At 46.5% G+C, this 18,457-nt stretch overlaps 1 protein-coding gene across 1 annotated transcript in view; it reads left to right on the forward strand.

Annotated features, from left to right (window-relative positions):
- FBXO15 (F-box protein 15) overlaps nt 1-16,801 on the forward strand; it is a 29,353-nt gene extending 12,552 nt beyond the window's left edge. The window contains exons 8-9 of the mRNA XM_068993970.1: nt 15,249-15,373; nt 16,532-16,801. Coding sequence (XP_068850071.1) covers nt 15,249-15,373; nt 16,532-16,801 — 395 coding nt within the window. The remainder of the gene's footprint in view (nt 1-15,248; nt 15,374-16,531) is intronic.
- The last annotated feature ends 1,656 nt before the right edge of the window (nt 16,802-18,457 follow it).

Genomic DNA, 18,457 nt, shown 5'->3' on the forward strand with positions numbered 1-18,457 from the left:
GCTCCATTATCACATCCCCCTTCTCTACCTTCTGGAATATTCTCCGCTTACCCTTTCCACTGGTACCTGGTGCTTTGCCCCACCACGTGCCCCTTCTCTCACCCCGACTTCTTCCTTCTCAAAGGAGTATGGTGAATGTGGCGGTTGCCCCCACAGGCCCAGTGTGGGGTGTGCCCAGGGTGAAGGCAGAGGAGCCCAGACAGCGGTGAGCGGGAGGCAGAGGCCGCCACCCGGGGGTGGGGGTGATGCAGGCGCCTGCCCTGGTTCTGACTGTTCCCACCTGGTGTCGGTCCTTGTATGCTGTAAACTTGAACTTCGGTGTACAGACTTGCATAGACTCAAGTTTCACACTGGTTGTAAGAATATTTTATAGGGGAAAATTATATATTTCATTTCTGAATGTCCTGTTCCCCCAGATTCTTCCACCTGATGGATTTGACATCCATTAATACTCCCTGCCTGGAGTCCCACTAGCGTCCCAGGTGGCGCTAGTGGCTAAGAATCCACCCCCCAGTGCAGGAGATGAGAGGCTTGGGTTTGATCCCTGAGTCAGGAAGATCCCCTGAAGGAGGGAACGGCAACCCCTCCCAGGATTCTTGGCTGGAAAATCCCATGGACAGAGAAGCCTGGTGGACTGCAGTCCATGGGGTCACCAAGAGTTGGACGCGACTGAAGCAACTTAGCAGCATGTTAGCAATACTCCCTGCCTACATCATCTTTTTGGAGTTTAGAAAACAGTGATTTTAAAATTGCGTCATTCTGTCTGCAGTTATTAGCTGAGCTCTTGTAGAGAACGTTTTCCCTCATCAGCTGGGTGACTTCCTGTAATGGCAGGGTAAATGCTTTAATCCTTTCTCTTTTAACCACCAATTTGCAGATTACGAAATTGATATATTTATCACCGGCCATGGTAGAAACAGCTTTGAGGGCACTCCTGTCTTTCTTGTTTAGTGTCACTTTGGACTCTTGGGTTATTAAGTACTCAATAATTTATAATCAGTTACAGACGTTATTCTTTGTAAAGCTAAAATTGTCCCCAGTTTGGTCAGTGGGATTGACTTCAGGTCGGCTTCTCTGCCTGTTCATACACCTTCCTTCTTCTCTGAGTCATCTTTGCATTTGTCCTAAGACGATTTCTAGGTTTTTCTCTGCGTGTTGGCACTTTTATTACAATTATGAAGAATGTATATGTTAACCTAGGGTGAGTTGACATCTTTGTTGTTTATTTGTCCCCTCTCCCCCAAGTATGGAATGTCTTTCAGTTTGTTCAAACATACTTTTCTGTCTTTTTGGAATGTATCAGAATTTTCTTCATACAAATTTTGCACATTTCTTAAGATTGTTAGTAACCGTCTCCTCTGTTACTTTTGCTGTATCTTCCAACTCTTTTTTAAATATCTTTGTGTGGTTTTGGTCTCAGGTCACTGCTGATCTCATAGAATGAGTTGGGAAATATTCCCAACTCTTGAATTTTTTGGAGGGTTTTGGATAGAATTGGCAGTAGTTTTTTCTTAAGTGGTTGGTGGAATTCACCTTTGAAGTCATCAAGGCCTGGAGCTTGCTTTGTGGGAAGGTTTTTAGCTACATTGTCAGTTTCCTTTATAGCTGTAGGGCTTGTTTAGGTTATCTGTTTTCTTCTTGTGTGAGCTTTGGTATTTTGTGTCTTTCAAGTTATCTGTGTAAATATAAAGATTGATGAGTGGGTTCATTGGTGGGTGGGTTCATCAACAGAAGACCAAGCCCGCTTCTTCCGTTGTAAATTTCTCCATGAATGTTTACCAGATGATGAGTACTTAAATCCATTGTTTTACTGGTGGTTTAGTCACTAAGTCATGTCCCATTCTTGCGACCCTGTGGACTGTAGCCCACCAGGCTCCTTTGTCCATGGGATTTTCCAGGCAAGAATACTGGAGTGGGTTGCCATTTCCTTTTCCAGGGGATCTTCCCCACCCAGGGACTGAACCTGGTCTTCTGCCCTGCATGTAAGTCTCCTGCATTGCAGGCAGATTCTTTACTGACCAAGCCACCAGGGAAGCCTGGTCCATCGTTTTATTAGAGATTATAAAACGGTGATTCCTTAATTATATCATTCCTTCTTCATCTATTATTAGCATTTGATAAAGAATGGGTTTTTTTTTTGTCAATTATTAAGTTACCATGAAATATAAATAATACAGGAAAGGCATGATACATGCTTGATTCTTTCTTGATTTACATACAGCGTATTAATTTATGCTGTAATAGTCTTTGAAGATGACTTATAAGTTTTCTGCGCTCAGTTGCTCAGTCCTGTCTGACTCTTTGTGACCCCATGGACTGGAGCCCACCATGCTCCTCTGTCCATGGAATGTTCCAGGTAAGAATACTGGAGTGGGTTGCCATTTCCTTCTCAAGTGAGGTATTATTGTTAATTCATGGATTGAAAAAACAGAGGTTATTTTAGTCCATTGGAAGCCATTCTTTTTATTATTACTGTGATGTTCAGACTGTCCTGTCATGGGGCGTCTGCTTCTGTTCATCTGACACGATTCTTCCCCTTTGGTAACTTGCTTGTGTTCCAACAGGATGAGATGCTCCAAGCTCATGTTGTCTGTTTCCCACCCAGACCTGGACTTGGCCATTTCCCCAGGACCTCTGTTTCCTTTTATTTCTCACTATAGACTGTGGCATTTAGAGATCATAATCTATATCCTAAGGACGCCTGTTGCTCTTGGGTTTTCATCTCTTCTATGGTTTTCACTGGGCAGAGCTATGAGGTTTGTTGACTTTATAATATGTAGAAATAAATTATGCATTCATTTAAATCAAAGATCTTGGGGTTTTTAATTCACCTATCATTTTTATATACTTATATTTCTTTTCCTATGCTGAAAGTCTCTGTTCCAAACAACATCAAAATATATAAAATTTCAACCCCCCCTGAATACTGATATTAGTAATAACCTATTGCATGTTAGGGCTTTCCTTTTAGCTCAGCCAGTAAAGAATCTGCCTGCAATGCCAGAGACCTGGGTTTGATTCCTGGGTGGGGGTTTGATTCCTGGGGAAGGAAATGGTGCCCACTCCAGTGTTCTTGCCTGGAGTAATTCCACAGACAAGAGGAGCCTGGCAGGTTACAGTCTATGACGTCGCAAGAGTTGGACATGACTGAGTGACTAAGCACACATCACATGTTACTTTAAGATTTTCCTTGTGGCTTTTTATGTGCTTAAGATATGTATATCACCTTAGAAAAAGTTAAGTCACCTAAAATAATTCTGCTCTGTGTGGTTTGCTATCACCTTGATAAATGATTAGGGTGATTTGTTTCAGTTGACTTTTTATTTTTCAGGATTGCTTTGCTTCTGTTTTTACATTAAGAAATTACATACCACATTTATATGGTCCAAAGTTGAAGTTGTAAAGCAATGTAGCTCAGAGACGTTTACTTCTGCCCTGTCTCTTCACTTCTGTTCTTTCCCTCCCTCCAAAGGTAATCCTTCATATTAGTCCGAAGTTTGTTCTTTCAATGTTTCATTTTGAATACATAATGATATATATTAATATATTCATATTTCTCCCAATTTTTAAAATATGACATACTAGACTCCCTTTGAAGTTCCTTCATTTTTTCCAATTAATAATTTATTCTGAAGATTAGTTTTTAAAATAAGATACAGGTCTTTCTCTTTTCCTCCTTCCCCAATAGCTCAGTTGGTAAAGAATCCGCCTGCAATGCAGGAGACCTGGTTCAATTCCTGGGTCAGGAAGATCCGCTGGAAAAGGGTTAGGCTACCCACTCCAGTATTCTTGGGCTTCCCTTGTAGCTCAGTGGGTAAAGAATCTGCCTGCAATGCGGGAGACCTGGGTCCTATCCCTGGGTTGGAAAGATCCCCTGGAGAAGGGAAGGGCTACCCACTCCAGATTCTGGCCTGGAGAATCCCATGGACTGTATAAGCCCATGCAAAGAATCGGACATGACTGAGCGACTTTGACTTGTTAATGTCTTTTCTTGTGGTTTCCAGCCTTTGCTGTTAGTGGTTTAGTGAATGTAAAGTGAATAGCCTTGTTCACATATCATGTCTTGTCAGCTTGTCTTTGGGAGACTTTCTTAGAAATAGAATTGCAAATATAATATTGAAAGATACTGGCAAATTCCCCTTTGTGAGAGTGTTTCCAACTTAATGGGGAATTAAGTTAATAAAATATGTTGTCACTAAGTACAGTTCTTAAGTTGAGTGTCTTTCTATTCCTGGATTTGTTGGATTTTTTACAAAAATCAGGAATAATTATTAAATGTTATGAAATACATTTGGGCAACTATTGATGGTATGATTTCTTCTCCTTTACACTATTAACATAGTAAATTTCATTAATACATCTTCTGTGGGAAGGTTAACATCCTAGAGTCCCTAAGACAAGCTCCTCTTCTCATATATGTGCTTATTTTAAAAATACTAGTTTCAGTTATTTGGTTTTTAGTATTTTCCATTTAAACTCAAACTATAGTTTTCAGTTTTTTATGTTTTAAATTTGTTTCATTTTCAGTCATAAGAAAGTTTTCTACTTTTAACTGAATCAGTTTAAGATTTACATAATTTCCTAGAAATCATCTATTTGGGGCTTTATTTTGATCTTTTCCTAGCTTTTTGAGTTGACTGCTTAGATTGTTCAACTTTCAGGTTTTCTTTCCTTTATTTTTTCCCCCCGGCTCCCTTTATGCCCAGAATCTTGGGCTCTCGAGGTTGGAAGGAATTGAAAGGTGATCTAAAGAATGACCTATTCTGGGCTTGAATTTGCTCTGCCCGGAAACAGCCCACCTGCCTTTTTGTCTGCTTTTCCTTGAGCCCAGAGTAGTTTCTCTGTCCGTCCACCCACTTGCCTTGATTCTGTAATTTAAAAGAGAGAATGAAATCTCATCCCTTTTCTTGATACGCACCGTGGAGGGGCTGCTAACGTGCGCACCTGTTCCCAGGGCGCCATGTGCATGCCCGGGGCGGCGGCTGGCAGAGCGCTTGGTCTCGTGCTGCAGGGCTCCAGCCCCGGGTCCTCGGGTGCCCTTCGCGTCCCGCCTTCCCGGCCCGCCTTCCCGGCCTGACACGGTCTCTCTCCTCCAGGGGCTGGGCCGAGGTCCGTGTCGGGGGTGCTGCTGGGACTTCAGAGGAGAGGACTGCCCGCGCCTCCTTGTCAGGGAACACCACGTCCTGTTGACTGCGCTCTGTGTGCGTCCCTCATGCCCGAGCTGTGCCCTCGATTGTGATGAGGACAGGACAAGGGTGGCAGAGAACCCGGGCGGGCCCTCGTCACAGGTGCCTGCCGCACGCTTCGTGCCTGTGTTAGTCTTCATGGCAAGCCTGTGGGCTGGGCACTGTGGCCCCTCCCGGGTTACTGCTGGGGCGGCTGAAGCTTGTGCTGGGAGGGCTCCCTCCGGCTGCGCCCCGGGCTGACTGCGGAGCCCAGGGTCTCAAGCACTTGGCTGCTGTCTCCTGTATGCTGTACTCTGCAGCGTTGTGCTTCTAGGGTGTGCTTTCTCCTGTGTGACTCTGTCTTTTCAAGGCGGTGGGCTCGCAAGGGTGTCAGGTGGGGGCCCTTCTCTGCCAGAACGCTGGCATACCCTGAGAAGGTGAGATGATTGTTAGGACACGAAGGAGGCTGAGTAAAAGAGAATGGGAGCCTGTGATGGGAGCAATTCAATTCGCCTTTCATCTGTTGTTTTCCCCGTAAGGGACATTTTCCCCATAAGGCTTCACACGACACTCTTGGATGTTTCCTCTGCCTGTCGTTCCGCGATGCGGACCAGCAGAGGGCGCCGTTGCCATCAGAGTCATCCCTCTGCCAGAGTACAAACCCAGACGTCCTCTAGGTTTTTGAGAAATGCACTTGTGGTTCCAGGTGGTATATTTAGTCAATTCCAGCTCTGTCATTGCGGGAGGGGATGACAGCACAGTGCCCCCATCAAGGATAAATGTTTTATCCTCATGGCCCTAGAATTGCAGGGCGCTGAGCAGCCCGGCCTGGCTGCAGAGGCAGTCTGCAGAAGGCAGTGGCAAGACCTTGGCAGCTCACACCTCCTTCCTCCAGACCCTTGCGGTTTTTCTTTTTCTCTGACTTTGCTCTGTATCCTCTCGCAGTAATAAATCTTAGCCATTAAGACAGCTATGCCCTGAGTCCTATGAGTCTTCCCAGTAGATCCTCTGGGTCTTGGGGACCCAGTGCCAACCATCTACCCACATCTGCAAAAGTACAGAAGTCATAACGTGCCCAGGGAAACCCAGGAACCCCTCCCAGGGCCGTGCAGTTACACACGAATCGTGACTCCACCTGCCGAGTGCTGTCTGCCTGAGAAGCATGTTGGACCCTCAGCACCTAGGGCTGTTACTAGGGCTGGCCACGTGGCACCCTCTGCCAGCCTCACCCACATTCCAGACTCCCAGGAGGAAAAGTATTCAGCATGGATCATGTTGTCGGTACAGACTGTTCAGTCAGAGAGGAATGGTGAGGTAGGAATCCTCCTGAAACCTGTCTCCAGACTTCAGCTTTCTAAGGGTAGGCTGTCTCAGGATGCGAGTGCAGTTCACCCAGTGGAAGAGCAGACAGGAAGAGGTCCAGTTGTGTCTTTGAAGTGTAAATGGAGCCTGAAAAAGAGCATGTTCAGCAGTGCAAAGTATGAAAGAATGTGTATTTTTTGATCTTAGTATCAAGCTAATTATTATCAATTTTCAGAAGCTGGAGGAAAAAGATTTTGCACAGTACAGCATGTTGAGACTTTTTATCGGTGTTGAGAGGGAGAGTGATGGTGAAGAGGCAGAGGAAAAGAGTTCTTAAATAACAGAGTATGCTGCTAGTGCCATTTATTTGAGTGGTTACGAAATGCATTTAAAAATGAATGGCTTTTTCCTTTTATGGGATTTGAGGATTCTGAATATGTCGACATTTGTAAAAAACAAAAATCACCCAAGGACAACTCTTGGTTCTCTTTTGGTTCATTTTGAAATCTAGAGCTGTGTTTATATTTGCAGACCACACTGTGGGAGCAGCGCCTGCCTTTTCCCCCTGTCACTAAATAGCCTTTGAAAAATTAGACTTTGGGAAGTTGTATGACAACCTGTGTTTGGTTTTATCATGCTTTATTGACCTCTTCTCCTTCTGTTGGGCATTTAGGTCTCCTTTTCCATGATTATACCACTATTATCACGAGCATTATTTTGAAAAATGTTTGGTAATTTGAGAGGTGAAAATGACATCTGATTGTTTTAAATTTGCGAACGTTGAATGTATATCAAGGGTTTGGAATAACAGACATGTCTGAAGATTATCTGAAGATAATTATCTGAGAAAATTAGCAAAGCCATGTGTATTGACTGTTTTAAAAGGCCTGTGGACTGTAGCTGAGTTGGCGGTTACTGGAGCAGCTGTCGGTGGGCTGCTTAGGGCACCTAAGCCGCTCGAGCTGCAGTGGTCAGGTGAGAAAGGAAGTGAGGCGTGTCCAGGAGACGGGGCTATGCCAGTGCTAGCTGGTTTTCATATTTCTTTCCTAACTGAATTTCCAGTTTGTGTTTGATGGGTTCCACTGTTTTAAATGTTTGCTAGACCTACATGAGTTATATTGGTTGCAAATATTTTCGACATTTTGTCTTCTTTTGACTTCTGAATTTTGTACATGTTGTTTTGGATTCCCACCCCCCCCTCCCCCCCAGCCCCAAGTGGTGGTGGTGGTGTTGTTGTTTTTAAATATTTATTTATTTTGGCAGGTCTTAAATGCGGCATGAGGAATCTTGAGTTGCAGCATGTAGGGTCTAGATCCCTCACCAGGGATCAAATCCTGGCTCCCTGCTTTGGGAATGTGGAGTCTTAGCCACTGGACCACCAGAGAAGGTCCCACTAAAAAACTGTTCATTGTATATAATCAGTCCTTTTTTTCTTGTTGTTTCCTCCAAGATTTTCACACATAAAGAGTACCCACTTGGCAAGGCCAGGCGGACATTCGCCTCTGTCCCCTTTTGATGATCTCCCTGCCTTTTGTAAACCCAGGCTTCCCTCGTGGCTCAGCTGGTAAAGGATCCGCCCGCAATGCGGGAGACCTGGGCTCATCCCCGGGCTGGGAACACGGCCACAGGCAGCCTGCAGTTCCCTGCCTTCCCACAAGGGCTCCTTCTCTGCTATGGGTCGGGCCCCTCTCCCTGTGACTCTACCAGGCAGGAAGTTCCTCCAGGCTTTACTTGTGGATTTTGTTACAAAAATGTGTCCTTCTCCCAGGGTAACGTTTCTTACCAATAAACTTTAATTGAAAATGTCAGTTATTTCCATCCATTTATGCTTTCAGATATATTTAAAATAATCGCTTGGCCAGATTTTAAGTGTCTTAATTGGATTTTGGTCAGATTTGTATCGAATGTGTACATTAATTTGGAAGGGATTGATGCGGTGTCATTCAGGGCTCCGGACCTTCTGTTTAAGTTTTCTTCCCTGTCCTTAGGAGCAATGTTGGTCACGTAGGTCTTTTTCCTTGCTCCACTCATTTTTGTGTCATTGTGAGTGAATATGCCGAGGTTATGTTTCCATTACTAGATTTGTTTTATATCCTTTGGAGATTTTGTGATGTGCTTTTCATTAAAATGCTGATTAAATAATAAATAGTACCATACTCTGTAAGGTGCAATAGAAAACACTGAGCGATCTGAAGGACGTTATGGGCCTGAGAAACTTTTCACTCTACAAAAAAGTAGGGTTGTTCATCTCTTGAGGAGCAGAAACTGTTTAGCCCAGATAACCTCTTTTTAAGAAATTCTACATTAAATTTTTTATGGTTGGTTTGAGATATGTTTCTTATATAGTATGTTACCCCATTTTTATTGGTTGTGATTCCAAAAATAGATAGATTTTTGTTTCCTCTGTTCCTTGATACTGATTACTTTCTGTGTTTCTAGGTCAAATTATCCTCTCTCAACATTTATGGTAACAGGAAGGCATTAGAAATTGTTTGGTCATTTCTAGGTGGTGATTATCTTGAAAATTAGAGCAGATAATTTGTATAGCATCTTCGTCAGTGGTGGTGCTTACCTTTTCCCTGGTTTGCACATTCGGTGGCCCGTTATGAACAAATTGGCACTATAGAATGCTGTCCACACAGCAGGAGAACACAGACCTCCATGCATTTCACATCATGGCTCCTTGGGAGCCAGTGGTCTTTTCCCTGAAGCGGGACAGGCGATGTGGTTTGTGGGGCCCAGCATAAAATGGAACTTCGAGGCTGCTTGTGAGAAAATTATTCAGTTCAGAGTGGTGACATTAAACCAGGAGGGTCCTCTGCAGACGCACAGGTTGTGGCCCCTGAAGCTGGCCCCCCTGCCCCCCACCTGCCCCAGCCTGGGGACCCAGGACCTGTGGGGAGGAGCCTTGAGGTTCTGAAACTGTTCATTATTGTGTCGTTGCTCAGTCGTGTCCTACTCTTTGCAACCCCATGGACTGTAGCCCGCCAGGCTCCTCTGTCCGTGGAATTTCCCAGGCAAGAATACTGGAGTGGGTTGCCATTTCCTCCTCCAGGGGATCTTTCTGACCCCAGGGACAGAACCCACCTCTCCTGCACTGGCAAGTGGATTCTTTACCACTGAGCCACCTGGGAAGCCTTCACAGGAGCTCTTTTCCTCCTCTTTTGCATTTCTGGCCTCTTTACTTCTGTTTGAGATTCTGACTTCGTGAATGCCCAGAAGTTCCGTAGAGAAAATCACTGATACATGTCCACTGGGTCTGTCAGACTTTTTTCTTCGTGTTCAGGGACCTGGTCTGTAACTGCATTTAACTATTTACAGTTTATGTATATCAGGGGTTTGGAATAACAGATGTGTCTGAAGATTATCTCAAGATAATTATCTGAGAAAAATAGCAAAGCCATGTGTATTCCAGGGGAGATTTACTTTAGACAGCCGACAGGAGATTTTCTCACCTTAAGAATGTGTGCCGTTTCTGTTTGATCGTTAGAGTCTTGTTCCTGATCACTACTTTGCAGCATCAGGTCTCTGCAGCTGTAAATTCTTAATACTCTGTGGCATGTATTTCTAGGTTTATAGGGTCTCCCTCTGTCTTTATCCAAAACTTGCGCAGACATCTGAGAGTTGCTTCTGTTCCATTTATTTGTGCTCCTGAGCTGGTCTCCAGATGGTAATCGAGGGTTCTGTCTTGTTCAGTTTATCTGTTTAGTTAACTTGTGCTCTGCTGTCCTTGCCTCAGGCAGTTCTAATCTAACTGAACCCCCTGGCCCCCTCCTGTGTTCTTTGCTTTAGGAAAAAAATCACTGGTCTCTCCTCCCCACTGTCTTTACTTCCCACTTTTTCTATGTCCTATTTGTGATGCAAAAAATGAACTCTAATCATAGCTGAGAAATGAGAACTGTTAACAGTAGTGTCATTAATATGCCACAGAAGACATGACCTTTATCCTCAGAGACCAGGTTATTTCAGGAAAGAGATCAGAGGTCCAGTATCTTTAAATGTTCAAGAGTATAGGGCTCTCTTGGAGGCTCAGGCAGTAAAGAATCTGCCTGCGGTGCTGGAGAGCCAGGTTCAATGCTGGAGACCCGGGTTCAGTCCCTTGGTTGGGAAGATCCCCTGGAAAAGGAGACGGCAACCCAGTCCAAAGAGCTGGACACAACTGAGTGGCTAACACCCAGGGGTTTAGGAAAAGGAAGAGATGAACGCAGTTAGAAGGGTGCTGTCAGCCGCAGGGGTGACGGGTAAGCTCCCTAAGGCGCTGGGGGACGAGGAAGCTCTGCGGACTCAAGTGGGCCCTGCCCGGAGTTATGGTTGGATGGGAAAAGTGGGGCTGGTGCGCACGCAGAGGGGCCTCTGGAGGAACACTGGTCAAGATAACAGCTAACCCTTGAGTGCTTCATTTTCTGTAACTTTCCCCTCTGCTTTCCAACTTAGAAGAAATTACAGGACTAGTTCAAGAGCTCCCATATACATGTTTCCTTCTTTAACGATAGGTGGGTCTTGCTTGTTCTAGGACGTCATACAGTAGGGCTCATACGGTATGTCCGCGTGCGTTCAGACTCTTTCAGCATGGTGTCTTTGAGATGCGGGGGTGATCGTCATTCCTATTCATTGATGAATTGTATTCCATTGAAAAAATACACCAGAATTTGCTCACCTGTTTTCCTGTTGCTAGAGAAGGAATTTGGGTTGTTTTCTGGTTTGAACTGTTAGGAATAAAGCTACCATAGAATTTTTATGAAAGTCTTTTTTGTGGGCATACATTTTTCTTTCTCTTGGCTAAATACCTAGGGCTGAAAAGTTGAAGCTTAGGGCAGGTTTATGGATTGAAAGTTGACAATCTTTTTTATTTTATGTATAAGAGATTTTTATGTGTTAGAAGTTACCAGACTTCAGTTTTTATGTGCCATTTTACACTCTCATCATCTGTGTCTGAGTGTTGTGGTTGCTCCATATCCTGGGCAACCACTGAAGTTATTGTCTTTTAAATTCTAGCCGGTCCGGTGTGTGGCAGTGGTGGTTTCTCCCTAGTGGCCGCCAGTGGGGAGCACTTTTTCATGTGCTCGTATCCGTTTGTATGTCTTGTTTTGGAGTGACCTTGTGTCTGTGTAGTTTGTCTCTTTATTCCTCAGTTGTAAGAGCATTTTATATATTCTGGGTAATAGTCCTTTACCAGATACATGTTTTGCAGATGTCTTTTTCCCAGTCTGTGGCTTGCTTATTCATTTTCTCAGTGGGGGTGGTGTAGCCGCTCAGTCGTGTCTGACTCTTTATAACGCTATGGACTGTAGCCCTCCAGGCTCCTCTGTCCATGGGGTTCTTCAGGCAAGAATACTGGAGTGGATTGCCATTCCCTTCTCCAGGGGATCTTCCTGACCCAGGGATCGAACCCGGGTCTCCTGCATCACAGGTGAATTCTTTACTGACTAAGCTTCCAGGGAAGCTCCCCATTTTCTTGATGGTTATACCATTTTAGTGATCAGAAGTTTCTCACTTTGATGAAATCTCATTTATTATTTTTTTGTTTTATGGTATTGTTTTCTGTTTTCTGTTAAAAAAAAAAATCTTCTGCACCAAATTATGGAGATATTCTTTCTTCCAGCTGGATTATGGTTTAAGTCTGTGAAACATCCTTAATTAATTTTTGTATGAAGTATGAGGCAAGGGTTGAGGTTCATTTCATTTTCCCAAATGAATAGAAAGTTGTTCCTACACCATTTGAGAAAAGGCTTTCTTTTCTCATTGAATTATTTTGATGTTTTTGTAAAAAAATCAGTTGCTTGTAAAAGTATTGGTCTATTTCTGGACCCATCTGTTCTACATTGTTCATCTATTGATCTTTATAGTAATACCACGCTGTCTTGATTGCTTTAGCTCTTTAGTAATTCTTGACGTCAATTATTTTTCTTTTTTTCAAGATTGCGTGGCTATTTTAGGCCCTTAGCATTGCCATGTGAATTTTAGAATCAGCTTGTCAAATGTTACTCTTTGTTGATAAATTAGTTATTAAATACCTGCTGGATGGTGTATGTGTGGTTGGATTCCTTTGCTGTTAACCCGAGACTGTCAGAACAGTGTTTGTTAATCAGTTGTGCCCCAGTATAAAATAGAAAGTTTAGGAAAATACCTGCTGGGGTTATGACTGAGATTATTAAGCCTGTATGTCGAATTTGGGTAAATGGACATCCTAACCGTCTCAAGTCTTGCCGTCCATGAGCATGGTGCATCTTTCTGGCTGGCGGTAGACTTAACTCTTTAGATGGATTATTATTGTTGAGATAATACATAAAAGTGTTTAGCGTGGGATTTATGATGACCTAATGTTACTATTTACTGTTAGTTCCATTAATCACACAGCTTTATAAAGCACTTTCTGTTCCTCTCTCATTGTGATTGGCTTGGAGCTTGACCATGGTCACGCTGCTAGGAAATGCCCGGGCAGGGTTTGAAATGAAGTCCTTACGACTCTCAGATTTCGTGCTTGTAAGCGCATGTCCCGGAAGCCAAGGGTAGTGAGCCTTGTGTTGTATTTCTCTGCGTTTTGGGGGTGGCCTGTATATGTTGGCAGGTTAAGGTCAGACGGGATCCAACAACAGAGTTTACTCCGAATGGCTTAAGCATCACAGGAGTTTAATGAGGATGTGTTGGCTCAGTCTCCCTGGAGACTGTGGCTTCTCCCGTGAGAGCATCACCCTGTCACCCCAGGAGCTGACCCCAGAGTGCTGCCTGTTCCCCTGGCCCCATCCGTCAAGGCAGCTTTCCCTTCTCTGCCCCCGCCCGCTGCTCACACTGACCCAGGCGAGCAGGGACGCGCCCCAGCCAGGAGCCAGGCCACTCACCCCCGGTCACAGGAGGGCTGGGGCGGCAGGCAGGGAGCCCAGGGATCAGCCGTGGTTGGGGGCTGCAGCTGGTTCCCCAGCACGTCTGGTCTGTGCAGTCATACTTTCTACTCTGCTGGTAGTAAAATGAAAACAAAGCCTCCTGAGAATCTAAACCCACATTATACATTCTCAGCTAGTATTTAAACCAGTGGGTGATCCTGTTTCCCTGATTTTGCATCCATTTTACTCTGTTGTAACGTCGTAGACACAGAACACGGTCTGGGTCACATTTGTGCCGCTTCCCTGCTGTGTGGCCTCAGAGAGGGCGCTGTTTGCCTCTCTGCTTTCTCAGCTCTGAGCTCAGAGAAGCACGGTGTCTAATTAGTAGTCCTGTTCTAGGCTGTTCTTTTAAGCTGCTGTGCACAAAGTGCTTAACTTATGCTTGGTGTACAGGACATACTCAGAAGCATGACCCGTTTTATGTACACTCACCTTCACACCTGCGTCCTGTGTGCAGATTGCTTATGTGGAGAGAGAGCTTCCCCTTGTTCCGTCTCAGAGATGGAAGCAGTTGCCAGGGTCGGTGGGGAGAGCGCTGACCGTGAAGACGCCACAGTGTCGTTACTGGTCTACACCGAGGATGTCTGGTGATGGCAGCGGTCCTCGCTTCCTGGAGAGATTTCATGTTCACCAACTCGTACGGATGCCACTGAGCTGTCGCTGGCTGTGGTACCTTGGAGTCCGCTTTCTGCCATGGCCTGCGGACCGGCCGGCAGTCCCCCGCGTGGCTGTGCGGTGACACGGGTCTGATCAGGGCCACATCTGCTGGGCAGGATGGTGTTGCCTCGGCTCCCCCTAGGCCTCGCTGGAGAAGCTGGTGAGGAGGGACCTGGGCTGCCCCGCGGAGCTGGAGCCGCACCGCCCGATGGGACTCCGCTCGGAGCCCTTGTCCTGCTGCTGATCTTTCTGCTGTGCCTCTGTGAGGACACTGTGCCGAGTCCCCAGAGCGGGACTCTGGCTCCCACGGCAGCCCAGCTTTGGCTTTCTCTTGTCCTGGGGATGGAACGGCATGGGGTCAGAGAGCTTGCGCTCTTCCTGGCTCTCCTCCCCCTGCTGGCCCACGACTCGCGTGGCACGCTCGGGCAGCTGTGGCCCCTGAAGGAAGCTCACGTGTGAGTGAGGGCCCGTGGCCCTGTCATGGCTGATGCAGCCTTAGCAGGACGCGTTACAGTGGGTGCAAGAGGCTCAGCGGCCCTGCAGGCCCCCAGGCGCGCGTGCAGCCCCACCGTGGCGGCCCCGGCGGTCAGGCGGCTCGCAGGCCGCTTAGCGCTGGTCCGGGTGGCCCGGGCTCATCTCAGCCCTCGGTCCACGTGGGCTGGGGTTTCTGCTCATTTATGCGCTTGTGAGGAGACGCCCTGCGGGGGCTCCTTTCCTGACCGCGTCCACAGTCACCTGCCCTCCCCGCTCCTTTCTCTGGATGTCTCTCTCCTCTCTCACACTTAATGCTCTTGCTGTGCACTTTCTGGCCCCTGTTTTCCTAAGCTTCACGCTCTGTTTCCTCACTTTCCTTGCTGTTCTGTTTTATCAGATCAGTGGAGCCCCTGCCTCTCAGTGGCCTCCCCATGATGACAGGGTGCTATCTGGGCTCACCCCGGGGTCTCCCTGTCTCCCCAGGGAGACATGCTCGTTTCTCTGTCTACCCGTCTTCCCAGGGAGACATGCTCATTTCTCTGTCTACCCGTCTCCCCAGTGAGGCACTCTCGTTTCTCTGTCTCGGGAATGCAGGTGCAGGTGGTGGTGCCCTGGCCTCGTCCAGACGCCGGGGTCGGTCTCTCCTTCCATCCCCAAGCCCAGCTCTTGGATCCACGAGGCTTCCTGTAGTGGCTGACCCAAGGAATCTTGATCTGTGGTCCTGCATTGGTTGCTCTATAGTAATTTAAAATATCTTCAATCTTTTCAGGATACCTTGAAAATGAATACATGAAGCTCAGTGTGATAAGTTTTAAAAACAACACAGAACACCTACCTCTTATTGGAAAAGTTGGCCTTTCTTGGAAAACTAATAGTTTTGATGGCTGTATAAAGGTAATTTTTTTCCTTAAAGTACACGGTCTCTGTATAATTAACGTGTCTGGTGACATGTATGTGTGATGCTGCTTTGAAAGTCCTTGACTGATTGTTCTGGAGTCAGAAGAGCTGTGCACGTCTTCTTAGCGCTGACCGTCAGTTGACTGACTTATCCAGCTCTGCGTGCGTTTTCTTTTCCACTGAGCGAGGTGGGTGGGTGGCACTCAGCACCGTTTCTGAGCGGTGTTGACTGCACCCCCGCGTTCCCTCGAAGCCCTTTTGGCTGTTTGTTTTATGGACAAAGAGTGGAGCCGTAGGTTGCACCAGGCAAGTCGCATTTACTCAAAAACGTCTTCCTCCTACACCCATCTAAAGTATATTGCAGTTCTGTTCCGCATACAGATATTTCCTTGAACAGTTAAATCGGAGTTTGCCTCTGTCACAAGCCAGCCGCCTGGCGGGGAGGCTTGCTGTGGGGGCTGGGGCTGGCTGGGGCGGTGGAGGAGGGTGGTTCTCGCACAGCCTGGCTCCTCCAGTGCCCCCGGTGCCTGTGGGCGCCCTGGTTCTCACTCCTCTCCTTCTGTATGTTGTGGGATGAACTGGAGTTCCACGGGATGGTTCTGCTGGGGATGCAGAGGCCCCCAGTGAGCTAGGCTTTATCCTGCCTAGGAGCATGGAGGCCTCCTCACAGGGGGGAGGGGTGATCACCGAGGCCAAGAGCCGCGTTGTCACCGAGCATGAAGACCACCTCATTATCACTATCTCTCTTGGTCCACTTGCTCTTTGCTGTGATGAGATGTTTTTAATTGTACGTGTAAATAGGTATTTAAGCTTCGGGAAAGATCTGTCGTACACAAAAGAATTTTGTTCCATTTCTTCAGGAGCACAGGCCTGGCTTTTTAAAATGGGTTCAGATGAGTCTTACAGAAACGTGTATGCGAACGTTGAAATCACGGCAGATCTTGAGGACCGGGAAAGACAGAATATCGACCTGGCAGACTTAAGGGCTCAGGAAGTCCACACTGCCCGTGCTGCTCCCGCCTCCTGTAATTCTGTTCTCTTTCTTCTTCTCCCTCCTCTTTCACTTAGTCCTTCCTGACGAGGCTCCATATCTCCGTCAGGTCTAACTGGGACTTCTATCCTTGCCACTTGTGACCGTTTGTGTTTATCTTGTAGAGTTGCTCCATAATGGACTTAACTCTTTTGGAGGAGTACGGGCAGCCCTTCTGGTGTTTCAGCTCCCCGGTGTGCGTGCGGTGCTGCCCCGGGCCCGCCGACGGCCCTGATTTCTTGGGGGAGGCATACTACGTGGACTACTCGGACTCGGAAGGAAGGCTGCACATGGAGCTGGCGTGGATCAAGGAGACGGAGGAGTACTTTATCGTCAGCCTGGCTCTCTACCTGCGCTTGGCAAAAGTGAACCATTGGTTTGGGACAGAATACTAAGCAGTAGCAATCGGTGGCGAATTATTATTGCTGTTTGTTTTTGTTGGACTAACTGGTTTTGTTCCTGGTGTTTGTTGTGAGTTAAAATAAAGCACTGGTCTGTTCAGTATCTTCTTATTTCACATTATAAGTTATGATTCCTGGGTCATTTTAAAGTTAATGTATAGAAGATTAAGTTAAATTTTAAAAACATGAAAGTAGGACATCGCAGTGGAAATTCACATAAAATAAAAAAGGAAAATATTTAGTCTTCTCCTGCCCTTGCAGTTTAAAATACTAGAAAATGGATGAGACTGGAAACTGGTAAGTTTTCTCTTGGGAGGGTGTGTCTGTGTAGAATAAAGATCATGCGACCTGACCTTTATAAAGGCACTGTGTGTGGGTGGGTGTGTGTTGGGTAAAGACCATGTGACCACTGTATGTGTGTGTGTGTGTGTGTCTGTATGTTGGATAAAGATCATGTGATCACTGTGTGTGTGTATTGGATACATAGGATTTTTTTCTTTATAGGTTAGAACCCCAAATAAGGAAACACATTTAAACCTGAACTTCATGGTATTCATTAGGATTAGAAAGTGCTGTATTCATGGCATTTAGCAGCCACATTAGTATTCAATAAAGGAAAGTAAAATAGACAAATGACCTGCTTCAGAGGGAAAGATGCGTGTGTAATCATCCAAAGAAAGTGTCATTCCTTAGAAGAGAGAAGTGTGGCGCACATGCTCTTCAGACGGCAGCTCTCCGTCTGTGGCGTTGGAAGTAGGTCGAGCTGGAGAAAGAGGGCCACTCTCCTTTCTGCAGCTGGACAGCACCAGGATGGAACAGGGAGCCCGGGGGGGTTGATGCTGGCAGCAACGTGGGGGCTCACAGTTACAGCGCTTGTCTGCATCACAGCCGGCTGGTCAGCGAGTGCACGCCAGGCTCCATGCGTTCTCAGCTGTTTGCACATCTGTGGAAACTACTCTAAGGGGCATACCAGCAGCGGGGGCAGCTTGCTGGAGGCAGGGATTGGTGGATGAGCGAGTCCCTCCCATCTGAGCTAACGATGGAAGGAAAGGTTAGAGGGAGGGGCCGGTGAGGCATTGACAGTCGTGGCGTCTCATCAGAGCCCTGTGCTCACCACCAAGCGAGGCTGGAAGACTCACCCTTGCTCCCGCTTGCCCTTTCATGGGTCTGAGATAATGTTCAGCTTTGGAAACTTCTCTGTCCAGCCCTCTTGGACAGCCCTCACCCTGAGAAGTCTCCCGTGTGCATCCTGTCCATGGAGTCTTGTCTTCATTCTCGATTTAAAGTTGACCCTTGAACAGTGCCTGTGTGGACCCTCTGTGTAGTTGAAAATTGGAGTAGAGTGTGAAGGTGGCCCTCCCTGTCCTGGCTTCCTCAGAATCTGCTGATTCACCCAACCTCAGATCGAGCTGTGCAGTAGTAGTAACTTGGAAAAAGCCCAAGTGTCAGGGGACCCACACAGTTCAGACCCACGTTCTGGGGTCAGCTGCACATCTGTTCAGTGGCACAGCCTTTCCTGTAGGTCTCGAAGGAAGTGCCACGGGAGAGGCATTTGAGGTCCATGAAGTTCTGAAAACCATCTGATAGTTGAACTGGGGACACATTGTAGGAGGTAGAATATTTTCGCTTGGAGCTTTGAAGACATCTTTT

The sequence above is a fragment of the Capricornis sumatraensis genome, chromosome 21 (assembly GCF_032405125.1).
Source record: "Capricornis sumatraensis isolate serow.1 chromosome 21, serow.2, whole genome shotgun sequence".
NCBI lineage: Eukaryota > Metazoa > Chordata > Mammalia > Artiodactyla > Bovidae > Capricornis > Capricornis sumatraensis.